The sequence below is a fragment of the Phaethon aethereus genome (genome assembly GCF_964289735.1).
Source record: "Phaethon aethereus genome assembly, chromosome: 9".
NCBI lineage: Eukaryota > Metazoa > Chordata > Aves > Phaethontiformes > Phaethontidae > Phaethon > Phaethon aethereus.
In genome coordinates, this window is record NC_138585.1 from 804,146 (window position 1) to 827,645 (window position 23,500).

General features: G+C 41.7%; 1 protein-coding gene across 1 annotated transcript; it reads left to right on the plus strand.

Annotated features, from left to right (window-relative positions):
• Window positions 1-1,114: 1,114 nt before the first annotated feature.
• Window positions 1,115-22,609, plus strand: PAK2 (p21 (RAC1) activated kinase 2; the record flags this gene model as incomplete). The annotated part of the gene is made up of 14 exons (XM_082003660.1): window positions 1,115-1,301; window positions 7,013-7,113; window positions 7,636-7,786; window positions 8,695-8,726; window positions 9,067-9,174; window positions 10,386-10,518; window positions 11,201-11,264; window positions 12,049-12,097; window positions 14,166-14,278; window positions 14,772-14,889; window positions 17,160-17,259; window positions 19,873-20,069; window positions 20,623-20,760; window positions 21,282-22,609. The coding sequence occupies 14 exons, from the start codon at window positions 1,115-1,117 to the stop codon at window positions 21,366-21,368; spliced, it is 1,578 nt and encodes a 525-aa protein (XP_081859786.1). The 3' UTR covers window positions 21,369-22,609.
• Between the last annotated feature and the right edge of the window lie 891 nt (window positions 22,610-23,500).

Genomic DNA, 23,500 nt, shown 5'->3' on the forward strand with positions numbered 1-23,500 from the left:
TGAGAGGAGGAGGAGGTCAACACAGAGATGTGTTGGCTCCTGTTCCAAAGAGGTAGCTCATCATTTGAGTGTATGGAAGAATGAGGGGCAAAGAGGTAGCTCATCATTTGAGTGTATGGAAGAATGAGGGGCAAAGAGGTAGCTCATCATTTGAGTGTATGGAAGAATGAGGGGCATATTTGTTATTCAGCTGTCACAGAGAGGTAATTTCTGTAAATCTTTCTTTGTGCTATTTACTCTGTAGCAGAGAGGCTGCCTGTTTCTTGGTGATCAGAGAAAAATCTCCAGGATATTATGGCAAAGCAGGAAAGGCTAGTGCAGATTTTCTTGAATGTGCAATGTGTCATGTAGATGCTTTATTGTGGTGTGTTTTCAGCCTTACCACCTATTTGTTCGTGATCTCGCTCATGTTTTTGTTAAGGACTCAAAGAGGGATGTGGTGATAGTATATATTCTTTTCACAAACGGTGAAAGTGTAGCACAAAGTGGTGAAGCAATGCAAATCTTCATTCAGAAGTGGAATGCAGGCAGGGGATCTTAGTCCCATGCTCTATAATATAGGCTGCATAATTTGTGTAGAGATATTCTTCATACGACTTAATCTGGACAGTGTGCTGAATTATGACATAAGATATTTTCTCCCCAAGGCCTTGTCTGATAAATGACAAGGAGGAAAGCATCTAAGACTTTTGAAGGTGTTTGAGTCTCGAGCATGAAGCTCTTTGGGTTAGAGCTACACCTAAAAGAAGTTGCACTTACGCCCTTACGTGTACTGTCCTTTTCACATATGCAACCTTTGTGTGAACAGACAGTGAACCAGATCTGGGAATTGGTCCCCATTATAACTGACTGTTCTTTTTGACTGGGTTAGTTTTATTACTGCAAAATTTTGTCACTCCATCCCACGAATGCTGCTGCTGGCACAAATGAATGGGTGACCCAGAAGCGGGAGAGAGGAAGGGATCCGCTTCCTTTGGCGGAGACATCAGTGCTTGCCGAGTTCCTTTCCCTGTTGGCCAACAGAAGAAATGCTACATTTATGTATTCTATGTTCTTTTCCTATATGTTAAAACATATATTTCCATTTCAGTGCTTTCACTAGCTATTGAGAACCATGTCTGACAATGGAGAACCGGAAGACAAGCCACCAGCTCCTCCCGTCCGGATGAGCAGTGCTATCTTCAGTTTAGGGGGCAAAGACCAGTTGTCTGCCAACCACAGCTTGAAACCCCTGCCCTCTGTACCAGAAGAGAGAAAACCTAGGAATAAAATCATCTCCATTTTCTCTAGCACGGAAAAAGGTAAGATGCCTCTATTTTCCAAGGTTACTACTTTTATTCCTTTACTACTCTTCTAAGTTTTGGTAGCACTTTAGGCATTTGAGTCCAGCCTGTGCAAGTGTAGGGGGTTGGAGGAAGTGTTGAAAATTGGATATGTGCATTCAATGAGCTGAGATGTTCTTTCTGTTTTTACTGGGATGTTTGAAGATGAAATGCGAAGTGAGAAAAATGAAACATGTTGCTCACTGAGGAAAACCACCACCTATTGCGTCTCAAGTTTGTTGCCCAGTTTGAAGTAATGGATTTCCAAACAACCCTGTTAGTGTTTGTGATTCCTGGGTATCATGTCACTTACCATTTTGCTATGCTAAATGCGGCTTTCTAGTTTAAACTGAGCATCTAGCTGTTTTGGAAGGTACTTCATGTTGATGACCATTTATGTGCTACCTTGAGGAGAAAAAAGGTAGTAAAGAAATAGTGGGGAGGATGCAGTGTGCATGAAGGAGAATTGAGAAAAATTAAATCCTTCTGTATGTGTAACTGCACTGCTAGGATTAATTACTAGTGGGGGAGAAATCTGGATTGCTATAAACAAGGGTTATTCCTGAGAAAAAAATCTGCTGTAATGAAACTAGACTGTATTTGTGCTTTGTTGCTGTCCTCTTTTCTTTATGATGAATATACATACAGCACTGGAGCCCCGATCCCCATTCTCCAGAATGTCTCTATCCATGTACAACAAAACAGTGCATAGATAGAAATATCTTCCAACGTCTGGTACAGTACAACTGCGCAGGAACTTACAAGCCTGACCCAGGCACTGCTATGCATTTTATAAATCTCTACCAGTTAGCATTTTTGTGATTAGTATCAAGATGCACAAGGTGAAGACCCTGCTGCTCTTAATGTCTTCTAGTCCTGCTCTTGGCTTCCTGCGCCTCATTGCCGGGCAGGACTGGTTCAGTCATGCTGACACAGGTTTGACTGTTTCAAGAGACTTTGCTCCTCCGGTTATTTATTCACTCGGCTAAGTATTTTCCCCAGGGCTGGTTTTTACTCTTGCTCAGCTGTGTGAGCAGTCCCTCTGCAGCCATGCCTCACCCGCTAGAGGCAGGCTTCCCTGCATGTAGAACATCTGGCTTTCCACAGCCTGGCAGAGTTTCTGCTCTGAATGGTGGGCGTGTTTTCCTTTTTGAAGGATGGAAAGATTTGGCCAGTGTAGCTTTTGGAAGCAGAATACTTATTTCACAAGGTCACTTCTTGTGAAATAACTGTCCGTGGCTGGATTACAGCAATAGCGATGGTGGTCGTTTTTTTTTTTTTTCTGGCGTGGGTAAGAGCCTTAAAGAGGTAAGAAGAACTTGAGAAGCTACTACAGGTTGGTGGCAGCACCCCAAGCAAGAGACTCCAGGCTTCTGAGGTTGGTGAAGGTGGTGAACCTGGGTGCTGTCTGCTAGGTGTAGTGCCACGTGGCTGGAGCAGGTTCTAGCTTAGCCCTTCAATACTGCACAAACTGGTGGTTTACCATTATATCATTGGTCATGGGAGGAAATGCGTAGAAATTGTCATGGAGAGTGCTGCAAGAAGATCTTATGGAAGGATCAAATCTGTCCATCTTCAGACCAGGGGAGCTGTTTAGGAGCTGGGATGACCCTTATCATTATGCTGTTCCCTTGATTGTTCATCAGAGCGTTTGTAGCCTTTTTTTCCAGGCAGGGATATAATGAAGTAGAACATAAACCCCACGTGAAGGAAGGTTTTCCTTGCTCTGAATTAGTAATACTCAGTAAGACTTGCTTTCGGTGTGAAACGAATTATGAATGCACGTGGGTGCAGCGCAGCTGGAGAGCTTTGTGACATTTTATAGCGCCTTTACTTCTCCTTGGACGTTTCCTCTTTCCATCTTGACGGTGGATTTGTTCGTTGCTGAAATGGCTGGGGAGGTGGTTGAAGACTTGCCCAAAGTTGTATTGGCTCATCTGAAATTGCTTTGGAGTCCCCATTACTTAGGCTTATTCAGACCACTCTATAAATACTGACGTGTACCAAATTTATGGAAATTACTCTGTGTACTTGTTTAGCATGTGTCTGTGTACCTACAGATATTTAGTGATGTGAACTAAAAATGGAAGAAATAATCTCTCCTGAGAAAAGTACCTTTTAGAGAAAATGGTGTCAGTTTATCTTTTCTAGATGTTTAAAAGCATTTAAAGGAATGTCCTGAAAAAAAGCAGAAGGTTTTACTGCATGGCAAGATAATGTGGTTAGGAAAAATGGTAACTGAATTATCTAGCTTAAAGAAACTACCTGAAAGTTGTCCCTTTTTTAATTTGGAGAAAACTTGTCGCTTGGATGACCCGCAACAAGGATAATGTAGACATCCAAAGAAACGTTTTTGGCCCTCAAGACTGGAAAACTGGCTGTCAAGTGTAAGCACAATATAAATGGACACAGTGACTTTCTGGCGCTAAAGCAATAGTCAGATGTTAGTTGTTTTGTTCACTAGCATGGCTGAGGTGCACCCCCACCAGAAATGCCCATTTAAATACTTTTTTTTTTTAAAGTCTGCTGCTGGGAAGTTTTACAGAAATGTTAACTTCCTGCTTGGATTTTTCAAAATATATTGGGACTATATGTAAAATAATCTGCCAACCTGGGATAGAAATTATTTCATGTGAAAAATTCTCCATCCAGTACAAAAGTTAACAAATTACTACAAAAATGGTAAATTTTCCTTTCTCAGGAAATAAAGGGATGCCTTACCAGGAGATGTACACTGCTGCTGCCAGTAGACTTGTTCCTGGATAACGTTGTTTGGTTTTGTTCTGCAGATCTCTGTTTTTTACAAGGTCCCTCCTGGCCAGCTTCATCGTATCTCTCTGCCCCTCCACGGGTCCTCCCCTGGGAGGTTTCTGTAGCTTCAGAGATGGTGCTGGGGAGGTGGTGTGCTTTGAGGGACTCACTGCAGACAGTGAGAATTAGCAAATGCGGAGTTTCTGCCCCAAGTCTGAGCTAGTTCTGCGCTGAAATAATCATAAGAGTTTGAAGGGATGAGTTAATGACCTAGTCATGGAGGTTTTTTTTTTTTTCCTCCCTAGTTCCATTGTTTAGGATAAATGAAGTGATAGTAATCTTTTTACTAGAGTACTTAATTGCCGTGAATTTCCTTGGCTAGACTTCTGAAGTCAAATGAACCTGTGTGTGTTTTTGGAAAGCTTTAAAATAGTCCCCTAAACCTAGAAATGTTTTTCTTCAAGCAGAACTTATTAAAGGAGGTGCTGCAGGGCATCGCCCAGGTCCCAGCGTCATGCATGAGATGGGCTCAAGACCGCTGGCTCAGGGCAGATTTCGGTGTGGTTTCAGCTGCGGTTCAGTAACTCAGAACGTACCATCTGGAGTTGTCTACCTACTACAGCCAGGCTGCTGAGAAACATCTGTGTTTCTTGCTTTGTGTGTGGAGTTTGGCTGGAGCATGCCGTAGGCTGGCACGCTGCTGGGGAGCGAGGGATGCTCGAGGCTGGGTGTGCGATGCAGGAGGGTGTGTGAAGTACCGCGGGTGACGCCTTGCTGAGTTCCTGCGCCTTCATTTGGGGAAGAGCCCAACTATTTGAGGCACTTTCTTAATCAGACAAAGCAATTGTCTGAATCCTTCTGAAGGACCCGTGTCTTCCCCCTCCCGAGAGCACGGGAGCTGCATGCTGCTGTCTCTGCAGGGCCAAGGGACCGCATCTTCGATTCACTCATGGTTTGAAACAAGCGTTGCCCTTTATTAAAGGGATTCCCAGTTAAATACAGCAAGCAGAGGTTGAAAAGCAGCCTGGCCTCACAGTGGCCTCGTTCGCAGAGGCTCGAGTACATCCTGCCAACCCATGACTCACGGGACTTGCCTCTTGACTGAAGCTGGCTGCTTGCGTTCGTTTGAAGTGCTGCTCTCATCTGCTGCTCCTGTGGGCAGAGGGGTGCTTTTCAGTCTCCTTGCCTAGCCTGCTAAGAAGATGTGTGTATTTTTGGAAAGAGTGGGTTTATTTGTGCAGGGCATGCTGGAGGGTTTGAACACCAGCTCCTGTTCCCTAGATGTCAAGTGCTCCCGAGCAGGAACCTTCCTGAGGAATATAACTTTCCCCCCCCCCCCCCCCCTTTGCTTTCACATAAACAACTGCAAGAGATTGGGAAGAAACAGTACTTTCCTTAAAGGTTTTCACATGAGCAAGTTTCTCCTGTCTTGTGACTGAACGATGTTAATGAGAACATTTGACAGTGCATTTGCATTTTGGCTCTGACCTGTGCAGCCATATTAAAGATATCCTGTTTATAACAGCCGTGTCTTTCCACTGCATTGTTCAGCTGGAGGCAGCCCACATGGCTTTTCGCTCGTCAGTATTGTCCTCGGCTCCCCGTCCTTCCTCTCCCGCCAGCGTGAGGGGATTTCAGACGGATCCTCTGGCTCTGAGCAGCGTGATCTATGCTTACCTCATGTTCAGTAACTTTTTACCACGTAGTAACGAAGAGGGTGCTGGTTTAGCGGCTCTGTCTCCATTCTGAAACTGCATGACTTTTAAGGTGAATTTAAAAACAAAGCAAAAAAAACTTTTTTTTTTTTTAATTGGCATAAAATGGTAATCAAGTTAGGCTGCAAAATGGTGCGCTGCTTTCCTTTGTGGTTACGAGCACTATGGTATTCTTGCTGGCTTCATGCACGCTGTAATAAATGCAGCCGATTCAGCTCTATGCTCTGCGAGCCCACAGGCGTTCCCAGGATTACACACGCAGTTTTCTTGGTATCGGGTCAGACGCGCTCTACAGCTCACTGCCAGGCCTCTGCCTTCCAGCTGAGTGCTCCGAGATGAGGCCGTGAGCATCGTCTTTCTACCTGGAGAGCAAACAGCAAGTACACTCCTCTGCTCTGCCAGGGAAAGCAAGCAGGGCTCGGGCTTTTTGGCAAGATCAAGAAAACGGGTTCCTGAAACCTTCCAACTTAACTCCCAACATTTTCTGAGTGAAGGGAACAGAATGGTGTATTTTATATTGAGAGTTAACGACAAGTTGTTGTCTGCTTTTTTTTATTTTCTCTTTGTCAGAAAAAATAAAAAACCAAAAACCCAATCCCCAGGCATTATAAAACATCTTGCAAATTTAATTGAGTCTAGGTTGGATTGTGCACATAGTCCTTCCCATTATCTGTTCCTCCTTCTGGTACTTACTATGCTTGCTTCCCCCCCCCCCCCTTTTAATTTAAATTAGGTAATTGCTCTGAGGCTATAAACTCTTATCTTCATCACAGGAAGTCCTAGTTTGCATTAATTACCTTGAATTGGAGCAGTGAGGCAACTAAGTTTTAACTGTCCTTAGGGTGAACTTGAGGTTGAACTGAAGTTGTCTTCGGGATTGTTCTTAATCCATATTAAAATGTCCTTTTTTGCATTGTAAACATTTCAAATGCTTAGATTTCATATGCTCAGCAGAGCTCCTTGCAGTCTGGTGCTCTTAATCTCTTATTTGGTTGCTACCATAGTATGAGTGATTTGAATGGAACGAGTTGTTGATTCTTACGTGAAGTCTATGCCAACTTGAAAATATCAAATCACTGTGCTGCATATACAAACAACTCCATCCAGTAAAGAGAATAATGGTTACGTTCATCTTAACTGTTGTAATATTCGGACTGGTTACCTTAAATGGAGACAATAGGACTTCAAATCTTTGCTCAGTAGATCTTTGAATGTCTTTTTCAGGAAGCAAGAAGAAGGAAAAGGAAAGGCCAGAAATTTCCCCACCGTCAGATTTTGAGCATACCATCCATGTTGGCTTTGATGCTGTTACTGGAGAGTTCACTGTAAGTGTACCTGCTTTGCAGTTGCTCAGAAAACAGCCGTGGGTTAGTGCTGTAGTGAAGCCATCGCAGGGTTTTAGAATAAAGTGCAAGTCAGTCTGTTTTTATCAAATAAATGATTTTACTGTGTATTTGTACAGCATGCAGAGTAATGAGACTGCGACCTGTTAGTGCTTCTGCAGTGTAAATGTCAGGTTTGATGCTTTGTGTCACCTGGGAGAGCCTTCCCTGAGAAACCCTCTTCAGTTTACTTTCATTAGTGGGTAACACGGGTTCTGCTGAATGCTTTTGTATTCCTAGTCCTCACATCTGGCTTAATGCGCCTGAAAGAGGTGGTGTCATGTTGGCGCAGGGATTTGTGTTGTGTCACCGATGGACGTAAGGCTCCCCATTAAAACCCCATCCTACTTATTCATGTGTTTAAGGCTGTATGTGTTATGCTTTTTATAGAGGAAAGAAATTTGTTCTGCTTTTAAAAAATCTTTACAATACTAGAAGGATGCTTAAAATAGCCTATTTTTTCAGGGAATGCCAGAGCAATGGGCTCGGTTGCTTCAGACCTCAAATATCACGAAGCTAGAACAGAAGAAAAACCCCCAGGCGGTACTAGATGTGCTGAAATTCTATGACTCTAAAGACACAGCAAAACAGAAATATCTGAGTTTTTCTGCTCCAGGTGAGATCTGAGTGTGTGCAAGATGTATCGAAGAGGAGTTGGGTACTTGGAACACAGTCTTCCTCTCTTTCAGAGTAATGAGTCAGGTTTAAATGCTGAAAGAGCAAGCTACTTTTCAATGAGGAACAAATATTTGAAGATGGATTTAAAACTTACTGGCAACTGGCGTTGTCCAGTTAATTTCCTGTTTTAAGTGGGGAGGGGAAGATGGAACTGGATAATTCAAGATAGTGGCCAAAATTAACTTTAACGGGCTGTGTTTATGAAGCTGGGGCCCTGAGACTGTGATTAATTGGTTTCGTGCTGGAGACCTCACTCCTCCTGTCTATGGCCAAAAGAGCTGTCTGTGAACTTGATGTCACTGTGTGATGACATCAAAGATGCAAAATAAATTGTGGCTCCTTGATTGGGAGCTGTGTGTGGGGTCTGAGAGAATGACTGTCCTACAAACAGATGCAGTTTTACCTAGCTTTCTTCCAACTTATTTCTGAAAATAGCTTAGTAAATAAGGCTTTGTAATATTCTCATCTCATTCAAGATACTGCTAAGGGAACTGAAATATCCATTTGATCCTGATTTCACATGTCAGTAAAACAAAACACATGCCTGTGATGAGCAGTGCTCAATTTGGAAAGCTGTGTGTGGGTACTGGAGTGAGGTGAAGAGCAAGTTGGGAAATGAGTGGGTTTGCCTACACTCAGAGGATTTTAGAAATGTACAGCTTCTTTCTGCACGGTCTTACAGTGCAATACTGGTTTCTCTCATTTGTGAGATAGAAAATTTTCACAAATTTTTTATTCTGAGAGATGACAAAAACCTCCAAAGCAGTGTGTGTTCTTTAGTCTGTAAAGTTCACTTTTTGTTATTTTTCTGATGATTTTATGTATTCTGCTATTTGTCCTATTTAGAAAAAGATGGTTTCCCTTCAGGAACGCCAACAGTGAGTGTGTTTACTATTCTTTTTATATTCTTAGGCGCACACAAGTTCAGGTCTTCTGTGTTTGTTTTATACTGAATCTTGCAGTGTAAAACAAAATGAGAATCTTTTGTGGAATAAAAACATAAATTGAGGGGTCAACAGAGCATAGTTCACTAGAGCAATAGTATTTGAGTCTTGTAATAAAATGTAAAAGGTACTTAAACAACTCAACCTATCCTTTTGACATCAGTAGGAATTCTTTTATCTTCATGGAGGGAGGGGGGGAAGGCAAGCAAGTCTTTAATGCTGTGGGGGAGACAATTTTGTTTAATTTTTTTTTTTAACTTTGGTAAAAATGTAGACCAATGCCAAAGGTTCAGAACCATCAACAGCTGTGGCAGATGATGATGAGGATGATGAAGAAGCTCCTCCTCCTGTTATTGCTCCACGGCCAGATCACACAAAATCGGTGAGCAGCTGTAAAATTTACAGTGCAGACCTGCATTGCTCAGTATTGCAGATCTTTTCCCCTTTCTGTTTTCTAGCAAAGTTTTGTATTTGTGAAGTGAGCTGTTGTAAGTTTTTAGGGAAAAGTTCTGTTTTTTATTTGAGTTTGCTAAGAAAATGCCTAATTTCTGGATATCAGTTGGATCGGAAATCCTGAAATTAATGCTTACTTGTTTGTTGGCTTGTGTTGAAGGTATCCAGTTATGTTTATCCTTCAACCTTGCTTATCCTTCAGCCCAATGTGCGAGGAGGAGCCTTTTTAGTCCTAAAAAACCTGCAGCTAGTTTCTGTAACTTTACACAGTACAATGGTACAAGTGTAGTGTATTGATTTTCTTTATCTTATTTGATTGCAGTGTGATAGCCTCACCAAATATACTACCTAAACCCACAACAATTCAAATTTAAGATTTAGCATTACACAAAAAGTTAAATGCTTAGGAAGTTGTTTGTTAAATTTTAGTGTAGCTGTCCTGAACTACGCACCTTGTTAATAATGTCCCAGGGATCCCACTTACTCCAGCTCACTCTTTTGACCGTGGTAGGTGTACATTTTGACACTCTGTTGTCCCGTTATTCTTGCTTCAGGAGTGCAAATGTGAATTGTGTTTATTTGTCAAGTGATACTGCTTTATAATTGCCCACTCTGGGTATGTAGGCATACAAAATGTGACAGGTCTACAGTTTGATATTTCTAGAGTAGCTGCATATGTCTGTGAACGGCTTGGGAGGAAATTAAATAAAGCTCCAGGAAAATCCCCTAAACTGGGAAATTTCTGAGAGTCTCGTGTCTTTTCATGGCAAAGCGTGAATCTTTTTCCTTTAGATCTTAGTAGTAGTTGATCTTGCTATTACATAGTGCTTTCTGTTCTCTGAACTAGCATGAGTTATAAAGAATAAGCAGGTAGAAAACCCACAAAACGTCTGTTTGTGGAAGTTAGAGTTGATCTCCTGGCATCCACTCTGTTCAGGAGGTGCCTGGGGCTGTCTTTCAGCGGTCAGTAAGGTTGCCAGCATCTTGACTTACTGGACTTTAATGTCTCTCAGGTCTAACATCTGCCTCCGACCTGTTATGTAAAATCGTGCTTAGGGGTCTTTGAAGAACTGTAGTTGTTTTCAGCTGAAGGTCAACGATTGCAAAGAAAATGCTCAGGTGAATGGTCTCTCTTAACAGATTTATACACGGTCTGTAATCGACCCCATCCCTGCACCAGCCAGTGACACTTCTGTTGACAGTGCAACGAAATCGGGTGATAAGCAGAAAAAGAAGACCAAAATGTCAGATGAAGAGATCATGGAAAAACTACGTAGGTGTTTTTTATTTTAGATAAACAAAAGATTTAGGACTGGGGAAGGAATATTAAGTTTTTACCCTCATCCTTATTTTTGTGTAAGGGTTGTGTGAATACTGTGCTTGATTGGTTTTGTCTCAGACAGTAGCTGAGAGCGCTGCATTCAGAAGTTTTGCTGATTTATATGCTTCAGAGCCTTATCGGGTAAAAAAAAAAAAATCTGTAACAGTTTTTTTTTTTTAATTCAAGTTCAGTTGTGATAACGTGATTTGCGTGTGTAATACAACCATAATAACACAAAATAGTTTCTGCTGTTGCCTGTTCTGTAACTATCTTGAAGATAATCTTTCACCATATTAATGTTCCTGTGCTTAAGTCGAGAACTGAGTAGTTTCTGGACTAGGCTAAGCTAATGGATTTGTCATAACCTCATATTGGGTTTTGCTACACAGAAGACTGTCATTAAATTGAGGTACTAGGGGAAATAGCAAGATCTGTCTCCTTAAGAGTATAACCTAGCATAATGATTGCCTGAGCTTGGGCTGTTTGCGACTGGAACTGAGTCAGGAAGCTTTGGCTGTTCATGCATCAGTCTTTACTACTTGAGCTGTCTGGCTTCTGTAGGTATCTTGGCCAGGCCAGCCATACTAAAGCGAGACAGTGGGATTGACTGTTTGGCCTTTTTTTTTTCTTTTAGGCACTATTGTGAGCATAGGAGATCCCAAGAAAAAATACACCAGATATGAAAAAATCGGGCAGGGGTAAGTGTTCACCCCAACTTTTATTCCCAGCAAGCCAGTGTTAAAAGCAGTGTACTGTTCTCTGTCTGATACTATCATGTAGCCACTGCTTACAGAAGCAGGCAGAAATGTATTAAGCAGTGAGAAACAGATGGTGAAGGCGTTACACAATGGTGGAAATTTTGAATTGTCTTGTAATGCAAAATCAGAGCTCTGTAACTTCTCTGCATGTGTAACTAGTCCTCTCCTCTCCCGGTAAGATGTGTTCATCCATTTTGTAATATGACTGATGACCAGCATGAGAGCACATCAGGCGGCTTTCTGTATGCTAAGCTAATGACACTGCCTTGACTAAGTTATTCTTCTAATGGCCCTCTGAATCCTTCTGAGAAAAAAGTATATACAAGTTCTAGCTTTCCCAGCTTTGATTGTGTATGTGCCTGACTCTTCCTGTATACTTTCCAAATAGGTCTGTGTATGTGTTTGTGAGCAGACTTCCCCTGGGGGAAATGAAAAGTAATACCTGCTGCAGAAAGGGCTGCCCAGCTTATCTACAGGGAGCAGCACAAGTTCTGGGAGTTAGACATCCTGAAGAGCTGGTGTCAGAGCCTATTTGTGATTAGCTTGTTTTGTGCGAGCTGACTGGCATTTCTATGACACCACTTAATTTTAATAGCTGCCTTTTTGATACAGCTCTTGCAATGTCGAAAGCTGACAGTGTTGTGTTTGTGATTTGTCTGTTCTCGTCTATGTTTGTTACACAGAGAGATGCCACTGGCTGTAACATTTTTCTTTTTCTTCACAGGGCTTCAGGTACAGTTTTCACAGCTATTGATGTGGCAACGGGGCAGGAGGTAAGATTTCTGTGTTCATTGCAGTGAAAATCCTTTTTCTGTATGAATGTTCTTCTGTAGGTGGCCGAAATGATTTGACTAGATTTCTTTCTGTGGCTCTTATCTCTGCTATCACCTCTCAGAAGAACGTTTGTCATAGTCATTGGTAACAGTGTGTGCCTTGTTCCGTAGTAATCAGATGATCAAAGCTAAAAATAGAGTTTTGTCTTTCCAGTGAAAAGCAGAGGGAGTGAGGTGTTCCAGAAATGGGTTTTGAAAACAGTTTATCCTTCAAAAATTGTGGGCAATGGTGTCCTGCATTTTCAGAAGTAAAACTTTGTTTAGTCTTTGCACACTTGTTCTCTAGTCCCGTCTCAATAGAGGTGATGGATGTGCCTATCTGTATGGGAGCAGCTTGCCCCGTATGATTCTTTGTTGTAGTTAGAATGCCTTCTCCACATCCCCCTCTTCGCTTCTACTCCTTAGTGTCTCCAGACCCACCTGGTGAAGTTGATGACATCAGCAATACTCTGCATGCTTGTCATCCACTGGTCATGTCTGGTTCCCGGGACTAAAATTTTAAGAATTATTTGCTTCTCTTTAAATTCAGATTTCCTTAATTTTCCTTTAAATGTCTGCGAGTAGCCATTCCTTAGGTCACTGATAAGTAGTTGCCCTTTCAACAGTAACCATATTTACTAGTACTGTAATGGAGCACCACATCTTGATAAAATGCAAGCCTTTCAATCATCTCAATATATTGTCTCTTAATTTGCTTTCTACATATTGCACTACTTCATGTCTTCTTACTGACTGCAGAGTAAATTTTGTTGCCCATTTCCTTTTTTAGACCTCTTCTAAGGTCTAAGGTTTTGTCAGGCAGACGGGCTAACAGTTGGTCGCTTGCAGCCTTCATGCATTAAATGGATGCAGTACTCTGGCTTCCTCAGTGCTTAATGTCTGAGGATAGAATTGGGTCTCTTCAGCGGTAAGAAGAGAAGGTAAAGAGAGGATTGTTTTTGCTGTTTTCAACTCCCTAATGGGAAGGTGTAGAGAGTATAGAGCTAGATTCCCCTTAGAGCTACTCTATGACAGGGCAAGAGACAAAAATTCCCATAAGGGAAATTCTGGTTAGATGTTAGGACTACTTTTCCCTCGGGGTCAGGATGATCAAACGTGGGACACAAGCTCAGAGAGGTTGTGGGATATCTGCTCATTGAGATCTCCGTTCAAAACTCGGTTGCAAAAGACCATCAGCAACCTGCTCCATGTTGACTGTACTTCGAGCAAGGGATTGGACTGAACGACCTCCAGAGGTCCTCTCCAATCTTAGTTATTTTGTGATTCTGTGTCACAAACTCTCTTCTTTCAGTGCCCTTGGCAATATGATAATGAACAGTCTTGCAAGATTATGTTGGTTCTTGTGTTTGGTTTTGGACTCATGAGGAGGTTATCTTGTAAAACTCCGAACTGCCTCCTCAAAATATTGTAGCTAACATAACTGGAACAACTCCTCTCCATTTTAAAATCTGGAATACATGTCCCGGTTAGCTTATTTCCTGGATGAGATAGGTCTTTAACTTTCCTTCTCTCTCTGGAATAGTTCGTTGGCTTAATTGCTTTGAGAGCAATTCCTTCTGCCTCCCAGCATTCCTTATACCCAAAGAGTAACTTGGTCAGAATACAGAAAAACAAATTGCCTTGCCTTGCATTGGAAGGCTTATGCTATCTGTCTATGTAACTATGCTACACGGTTCTCTTCTGCTTTAGGCCTGTTGATATGAAACTGAGTGATTATCTTTTTGTCTCCTGAATGTTTCCTTTGCTGTATGTTCTGGCCTTTGTTATTGTTTGTGGATCTTTTCAGCTGCAAGAAGATGGTGTTGGCTATGGGTGCAGGTTGTATGCTCATCAGGTTACATTCATTTAAGTTGTATGCTAATAAATAACTAACTTGCTAGCTGCAAGCTGTGCTAAACTCTCTGAGTTCTGTTACAGAATTTCTTCTAACTTTTCACTGTATTAAGAATGACCGAAAGGTTTTGATACTCAGGTTTGAGTGATCGCTATTTTATTTTGTCCTATTCAGGTTGCTATTAAACAGATAAACCTGCAGAAACAGCCCAAGAAGGAGTTGATTATTAATGAGATCTTGGTAATGAAGGAGCTAAAGAACCCCAACATAGTCAACTTCCTGGACAGGTAAATGCAGACAGCTGGCTACATCTGTAAGGGTTTCAAGAGGTTTTAACTTGATATGCTTACACAGACCCGGACTGCCTGTACCTAAGGGTCTTATAAGTAAATGAGACTTTTTTTTTTTTTTTAATGACAGTCTAAATACAAAGTCATCTGTTACAGGGAACGGTCTTGATGATTCAGTAAGAAGCCTTCTTCCATCATGAATGTAGTGCGGCATGTAGTTGGGGAGCAGTAGTGGACAAGAGTGCAGCTGGAGCAATGCTTGTGTTGTGCATGAGATACGTAGGGTGTTATCCTGTCTGTCTAGGTACTAAGAAGCATGCAGCTTTTATTGTCAGCACTTACATTTCAGGCTACCTTCCAGAGATTAACTTTCTTTACTGTTTGTATTGAAGTGCTCATGAATCATTTAATTGACCAGCTCTTATCAGTCGTTTTTAAGTTCTTGATCTCTTGGTGGCAAATGGCCATACTTTTCGTTTTCTGTTTGCAGTTACCTCGTAGGAGATGAATTGTTTGTGGTGATGGAGTATCTAGCTGGAGGCTCACTAACAGATGTGGTCACTGAAACATGTATGGATGAAGCACAGATTGCTGCTGTTTGCAGAGAGGTGGGTATTATGGTGATGGATAGAGGAATGAAGGTGCACTCTATTCCTCTAGGTTTTACGGTGCACCTAGGTTAGGACTAATTGCAACAATTGCTGTTGGAGCCATTCTTAATGGAAGAATGAATGATACTTAGAGCAGACATCAATATTAAAATTACAGAAAATAACAAAATGAGTTTAACTCAGAAAATTGGGGGTTTGCAAGTTGTAACACAAGATCTATGGCAGTTTTAAGCTGGGTGTTTGGGAATGTTAGATGATGGAGCGAATAAAGATTTTGCTTTTGGTACCTGGGTTACCTAGTCCTGGTGACAGTGTTAACAGAAAGATGATAACAATGCAGACTGGAGTTGAAGGAAGAGCAATGAAGAAGTTTAGCAGCTGGAAAGAATGTTTTTTTTTTTAACTTTGACTAATGAAGAATATTCAAAGGCACCAAAAAGAAAACTGAGTGTATATAGGTAATGTAGAAAGTAGAGATGCGAACATATTTTAAAAAAAGCCTGAAAACTTTGGAATGTTTTCCAGAAGGAAGAAGGGGAGCTGTGTTTGCTTAGAATGTGAAAGTGGATCTGAAGAAACAGGAAAACTTTAAGACGTGCTAAAATGAAGATGAACTTCATGCAGACTATCCCTTTCTCATTTTAGTAGTTTTCATAGTGTGTGAAATCAATAGTTCTGTGACAGTTACTCTTTCTTTATGATTTCTCAGAAAAATAATTCTCCAGAAGATTGTAATTGGAATAATTTTAAGATTGCAATAAGATTACAAATGGAAGAGTTAAAAATAGCTGATGTCACAATTTATCAGTGTTTCCTGCCCTGAGTCAGAGTGCTGGCATCCAGCTCAGGCATGGTTTATTATAGCAGAAGAAGTAATTGTATTATCTGCTGTGCAGGAGAAACTTAGGCTTTTAAAAACCCCATTTGACTACATCAACATGACATCTGCTTTCAATGACTCATCCAAAGGGGGGGGATGAAAGCACACTTGTACGTTAACGTGTACGGACAGGTAATGGTTTCCTGAGAAACTGGAGCTGGAAGCAGAGAACCGAAAGTAACTATTTACTGTAACAGTAATTAACTTTCCTGAGGAAAACGTCTAATAATTGAACTATTGTACTGCATCAAAACTCTGCTGCACAGTATGTTAGATATGCTTCACTCTGCAAATCAGTGCCACTTCGCTAAAGCAAATGAAAGAAAGAAAAAGCTCACTGGGGATTACATAGAATCGTGGAGTAGTTTGGGTTGGAAGGGACCCTTCAAGGCCATCTAGTCCAACCCCATCTAGTCCAACTCCCTGCAGTGAGCAGGGACATCCCCAACCAGAGCAGGTTGCTCAGAGCCCCATCCAGTCCGACCTGGGGTGTTTCCAGGGATGGGGCATCGACCACCTCTCTGAGCACCTGGGCCAGGGTTTCACCACCCTCATAGTGAAAAATTTCTGCCTTGCATCTAGTCTAAATCTTCCCTTTTTTAGTTTAAAACTATTACCCCTTGTCCTATCACTACAGGCCCTGCTAAAAAGTCTGTCCCCATCTTTCTTATGAACAGGACATTGAAGTCCTGGCAGGCTGCAGTAAGGTCTCCCCTGTTCTGCAGGCTGAACAACCCCAATTCTCTCAGCCTTACATCCATGCCAGGTTGCAAACGGTAAATGTTCTGCCTATGCTAAAAGAGAAAAATCTTAGGGTTGTTGTTTGCCTTTTATTCTCAAATAGCAAATGTAAATTTCATTATGTTTTTAGGCAGAAGCTTAGCGTGAAAGGTTTTAATCTAAAAACACTGCAAAACCAGTATTGGTGACTTTCATAATGAAGATGTTTTACAGCCTTCACTGTGGGAGAAGTTGCATGCGTGTTAAGAATGAAGTCTCACCAATTTCTGTTGGTGAGACTTCAGAGTAAAAAGCTGTCACTCAGTTCCTTACGGTTCCTCTAGAATTTGTGGGATGTACCAGAATTAACATCTGGGATTTTTAGGAGTATCTTAGATGATGGCTGGGTGATGAGAGGTTTAATTTATGGGTTTATTAAGATAGCAGAGAAGCTTCATGGTTAAATGATTTTTGACCTCATGAGATCTGGAGAGTGTTTTTTTTAGCACAAGAGCTTCCTCTACTGGTTATTTTAAATAATACCTGTTATGGTTTTGCACTTGGCACTGGCTGAGGGTGTAAGCATTACTTTTGGATTTGTGTCCACATACACAAATTTTGTTTCCATATGCTGATTTTTTTTTTTTTTTTTTCCCCTCCCATCTAGTGCTTGCAAGCGCTTGAGTTCTTACATGCCAACCAGGTCATCCACAGAGACATTAAGAGTGACAATGTGCTGTTAGGAATGGATGGATCAGTTAAACTAAGTGAGTACTAGACAATTGTTTCAATGTTCTCTTTTCACTTTCCCAATAGACTTTGACTTGCAGAGTGTAAATCAGTAGAAGGACAGTTGGCAGTGGAATTTTAGGTGAATTTTTATTGGATATGCATCATAAAAATTCATTCCGAGTTATAAAATGTATGACTTGCAGGTAGCAGGTATTGAAATTCTGAGGGCCCTAAGACTAAGGCTGTGAACATGTTAGGAAGGATGTTGAAGCAAACCTATTGCCACATGAATACGTTGATAAATATGAAGTAACTGTCACCATACAGTGAAGCAAAGATGCAAATGATTGCAAGAGAAAAGTTGCAGCTAACTGCAGTTGCTTTGTTGGTCTCTTCATTTTGTTATGACTTGCTTTTAATGTTTTGCCCTTGTCATTAGAAGATCACTAACAAGAAAACTGTACATTATTAACCATTTATATTGCAGTCTAGTCTTATGCTGTGCCTGTACTGGGTCTCCTTTTCTTGGACTGAAAGTGTAACACACTTTCATTAATGTAATCATGAAATGACAAAAGAAACTACTTGCTTTTCAGGTAATTCTTATGCATGCATGGACTTGTGTACAGTAAATCGGTTTCTGGTGTGTGTAAACGTGTGGCAATAAAAAAAATGTGAAACCACATGAAGAAGCTGTCAGAACTGTTGAGAGGGAGGTGCATTTTCTGACTTCTTGGTATGTAGGAATGTGCAAAGCATAAAGTGACCAAGGAGTTAAGGGATGGTGTTTTTACATTTGGGTAGGAATTTGAAATGTCATGAAAATGTATCTTGCAATAATCCCTCACCTAGATGGTTTGCAGTCTCATGCTGGTCATGAGCTGGAGTGCAAGGAAAGATTGCAAGCAACCTGATTTGCTTACCAGCATTGGTGGATGCACCGCTTGCTTGCATAGGAGGTTTTATTTTTTAAGGGTGTGATGTGTTTGTGCACAGACTACATGGATTTAGAGGCTGAAGATAAGTGAACGGTTACAGTAGAGGATGTGGCTGAGAAGAGTTAGCTGGAGAAGGCTCCGAAATGTAAGAGCTGTCAAAGCAGAGTGGCGAAAGGACAGGGTTAGCAGCTTATGTAAAGAAGCATTGGCCCCAGGAGATTGGGGGAAGATGGGGAGGAAGGAGAGACAGGAGAAAACAGGAGTCAGCTGTAAAAATGGAGGTATTGTAGTGTTGAGCCCATATTTGGCTGTGTTGTTATTACTGCTTCTAGCAGTTTTTTAGGATGGAGGATGGAAGAAGTTGGACCTTCTTTTCAAGCTCTTCCCCTTCTCTGGGGGAGTCTGGCTTCTGGGAGACTGGTGACAGGTGAAGTAAGAGATACCAGTCTGCCTGTCACCACTACGTACCTACACACACTACTGGTTGGTGAAACTGGTTTCTACATCTTGCCTGTCTTTTCTGTCCTTGCTGGTGGCATGGTGCTGAAGGCCTCGTTGGCAGGTCAGGAGACATACACTACTGCTGCTTCTCTGGTGTGTTCATTGAAATAAGCTGCGCTTTCAGTTGAGTATGACACCTTGATAATGGCCAAGAAGTGCTGGCGAGGAACTCAGTGGTTGCTATAGGTTTGATTTTCTTTTTTTTTTTCCTTTTTTTTTTTGAAGGCAGCATCTTGACAATTGGGGTGGGGCCAGTTCTTTGTTAAATTGTCCTCTTGGTACGACTTAGCACTTTCATGACTGTGGCTCTTTTGTCAGCACTGCCTGGCATAACATTTTCAAAATTGACTCGAAATTTTAAATTCTCTCTCTTTCTCTCTCTCTTTCTCTCTCAAACTTAGTGTCAATGATAAGGTAAAATCTGTCTCCTGCCTTAACTGTGTTCTTATTGATGCTTTACATGCCTGGGAAGTTGGGAGTGCTGCAGCTGGATAAAGTAACATGATGGAACATGCATTGCTGCTGCACCTGAAGGCTATAGGAATAGGTGACTTTTCTCGTTTTCTTGAGTGTGGTTGTTCTCCTCAGTAGTTACCTTGTGGAAAGGTTTGTTTGTCCAGGTTCCTTCTGCTGAGTGGGGTAGCACTTCACTTATCTGAAGCCTTGTTTCCATGTCTCTGTCAGCTGTAGTACCTGTATTTGATGGCCAAATTGCTGTGAAACATTGAACTCAATAGCTGCACAAATTAAATCTGTTTAGCAGGGCAGAAGCTGTGGTTTGCGGATTCATGTTTTCTAGATCAGGCTGTATAACATGCCATGCACAGAACGCTTGCCTTCTGTGTTCTGCTTGATTACTTTTTTTTTTTTGGCTGTTACCAGTCTAGGAATCTTGAAGACTGGGCAAAATACCATTCTTCTACAGGTAGAATTCTTCTACAGGGTAATACTTGTGTCGCTTTTCCAGAGGACAAAAAGCCTTATCTCCATTCCACGGAAGTCTGCCCTGCTTAAACACCTTCAGGTTTTGTATCTATCTTGCACGTTGGATTTTGTGGTATGGCGAATGTAGAGGGGGGAAGGAGACACCCCCCCCAAGACCTTCAAGTGGAGGAGTAAAATATATGTGTAGTAATAGAGAAGTCTTCTAGGAAGCCCACTTACTTGGGGTGCACCAATTTAACTTTTAAAAATTCTGTTATCCTACAGCCGACTTTGGTTTCTGTGCTCAGATCACCCCAGAGCAGAGCAAGCGCAGCACTATGGTTGGAACTCCTTACTGGATGGCTCCTGAAGTGGTCACACGGAAAGCGTACGGCCCTAAAGTGGATATCTGGTCTCTGGGCATCATGGCTATTGAGATGGTGGAAGGAGAACCCCCATACCTCAACGAAAACCCCCTGAGGGTAAGAAGCCCAGATGCAGCTAGAACTGTTTGCGAGTGTTTACCATATGAACGTTTTCAGTAATTATTCATTAATAGTATCTACATTAAAAAGAAAACAAAACGAAAAAACCAACAAGCTTCAGCAGTGCAAGAAAATTCCTCTGAAAGGAAGACAACTGTCTTAAATTTGCAGTCAGCCCTAACCTGAATTTTTCTTTTTAGAAGATGAGTACCTGCTTGTAACTAAAACACTGGACTTTGAACTCAGTCTTCTGTGCTAGTTTAGGGAAAGTAAATCCATTAGGTTATGAAAAATGCTGCTTGTGTCAGAATCTGGTATTTTCTTTGCCAAGGTAAGTGTCTGTTGCCGAAAGATTTTTTGACTGGTATTTTGCTACTAGCAACAATAGGTCACGACTGCCTAGAATTGTGGCATTTTTAGTGTTTTTCATCTCATCAGGGAGAAGGCTGCAGAGCCTTTTCTCATCTAGACTAAGGGGTTGCCGCTAGGCAGGTCAGTTTGTCATCTTTTAAAGATTTGGCTTGGTTATACAATATTCCTCATTTTACAGGCTTTATATTTGATAGCAACTAACGGGACACCAGAGCTGCAGAACCCTGAGAAACTGTCCCCAATATTCCGGGATTTCTTGAACCGATGTTTGGAGATGGATGTAGAGAAAAGAGGATCAGCCAAAGAATTGCTACAGGTGAGAGTCAGCTGCTGCTCAGCCTGAGGTACAGAAGCCACGAGTAAGGTCAGCCTGTGACAAACTGCACTGTAGATTGGCACCCTGTTTTTTTGTATTTTCTTCTGAGGACTCTAGCAGAAAGCCGTTGGTAGAAACTACAGTCATCGAAGATTGTAATATGTATTCTGAAATCTTTCCATCAGGAATCTGTGCCTTCCTTCCGCCACTGCTCAAGCATCCAGCAATTTAGAAACACTGTAATAGAGCCATTGAAGTGAGCAGAATGGGACTGAGAGAAGATGTTTGAGCAGCAAACCTCTTTGTAGTGAATTACTAGAGAAGGAAAGGCCTAGGCACTTTTGGGGTGAGGAGGAATGGCTTGAGGTGCTCTGGACCTGTCCATTCAGGAGCTGGGCATTGATAGCATTTGCATTGCTCTTCATACCTCAGGGTGAAAAGGGCTGTGTAGATATCTGGCTTTCACTGGCTTCTTAAACAGTGTCTCTCACTAATTTACTGTGTTTCTCTTTTCCTGGCAGCATCCCTTCTTGAAACTGGCCAAACCTCTGTCTAGCTTGACGCCGCTGATCTTGGCAGCCAAAGAAGCAATGAAGAGTAACCGCTAACATTACTGCCACAGCCTTCATCCTTTTTTTTGTTTGTTTGTATTTTACAAATCTTTATAATATATGAAATTGTTACACTTCTGGGGGGAGGGAAGGGATTCTGGGGGGGGAAACGTCTGCAAAAGGGAAGAAACTCTCATCCAGAAGACACTCAAAATAATTTGTGGTGACTTTTGCGATCCGTGTCTGGGGTCCAGAAGGAATTGAGGACTGAATTACTGGCCTTTTTTTTTTTTTTTTTTTTTTTCTTTCCAGACAGCCTAGAAATGCCACTTACTGTGCCCGGGGTTTTAAGGGTTTTTAACGACTTTGCTGTAACAGCTCCCATTCCTTGTACCCATCTGGGTACTTTCAATACTTGAATGACAGATTCAAGCTTTCAGAGAGCAGTACTAATTTTACCTGCTGATGTCTTTCACTCTCCTCTTCCTCCCCTCTACCTGTTTACTTTTAAATCGCTCTAGTAAGCTCCCATATGACCAGATTCACGGCAAGTGTGACAAATGTGAAGGTACATCTTGCCCCTCATTTCTTTGACGGATTAGCTGTTACTGTACTGTAGAATTGACAACTGGCTACTTAAGAAATCATTATGTATTGCGATATTTTTTGCTTTTTAAGATGAATATGGAGAGAAGGGGAAGAGAAGTATTCAGCTATTTCTCATACGCCTGTGCTCTGTGGACTTTTAATCAGAGATGTGGCCTCTTTGTAGAAACTTAATGATTGGTCAAGTCTTTGGATGTCGGTTTATGGATATGTAGGTAGGGGTCAGATACTTTATTTATGATCAAATGATCAGCTATAGTCAGGGCAAGAAAAAAATTCCAGCTGTCTTCCTGTCTGCTCTTTTTTTCCCCATTAGACTTGCTGGCCAGAAGCTTAAGGGATAATGTGCTTGGTGCTGTGGGTGGTTCAAAAACATGTATTGTATCTGTGCTCTGACTTGGGCTTTGGAAGTTATGCTGGTGCCTTTGACTTTTTTTATTTTACATTTCCCTTCTTTGTATCAAATACATTTTTGTATATGTTGTAATTTTTTTTCTCCAAGCAAATAATGCATCAACCTACGGAGTTGTCAGAGTTTAAGTATTAGAGCTATTTTTTCCAATTTTGTACGTGCTCCATTTGTACTAATGAAATCGGAAGAACAAATAATCAGATTTGAGGACACTGAAGATACAGGATTTTTTAAATATGATTCACACAGAAGATTATGAACACCTGGAAACGCCAAAGCGCTGTTCTGAGAAGACGAAAGCTGAGAAGGGAGAACAGTGCCATCAGACATCCATGGGGCTTATTTGACCGGCTAGTTCGAGGCTGAGGAGACGTGATGTGTCACACTGATCCTTTCTCACTAAAGGCCTTGTACCAGCTAGAGTGGCTGAAGTCAAACATTCAATGCAAGAAAAAGTGCCTCCCTCTGAAAGACAGTGGGCAACTTGAGTGGTTGAGTTCTTGGGGTGTTACCAGGGGCAAGTGTAGAAGAGCCTGTGCTCCGGCTTCTTCTAGCGCTACAGTCTATGCATTTCAACTTCCCCAGCAGTTTAACGAAGAGCCAACTGTAGTTACAACGTGCCAAACGATTCTGTGAAAGAATAACCATTACTTTAGTGGGATTTTATTGCGTTCCCAGTGGGGCAGGACCTGGGACAGAGATAGGGTTATGACTGGGTATGGACGGAGGACCCTGAATAAAACTTTTTTGCACACTTTTACAAACATTGCTGGCAGAAGATAGAAGTGATTTTTCAGAAAATTTTGGTATTTGTATAGCGATAGAGATAACTATGTTTTGGGGACTGGTGGCCAAGGTATGACAAAACCAACTTCCAGCTGAGAGCGGCCGGCCAGAACAGCGGAGGCTCTTTGTGTTGACGATGGAGGGAAAGCGGGGCTACGGTCTCGCAGTGCCTGCTGTGACTCACTGGTTTCTCAGAAATGGCGTGGTACCAACAAGACGCCTCGTTGTGCAGGGCACTGCAGTGTCGTGGTTCAGCTTGCATTCTGCTCTTAGGTGGTGGTAAAAATGTACGTTGGATAAATTATGTTAACTGCTTCATCAAAGGAGTAAATCCCTCTCGTTGTAAGTGTAAGAATAGATATGGTTTTAAATTCGAGGAACTGTC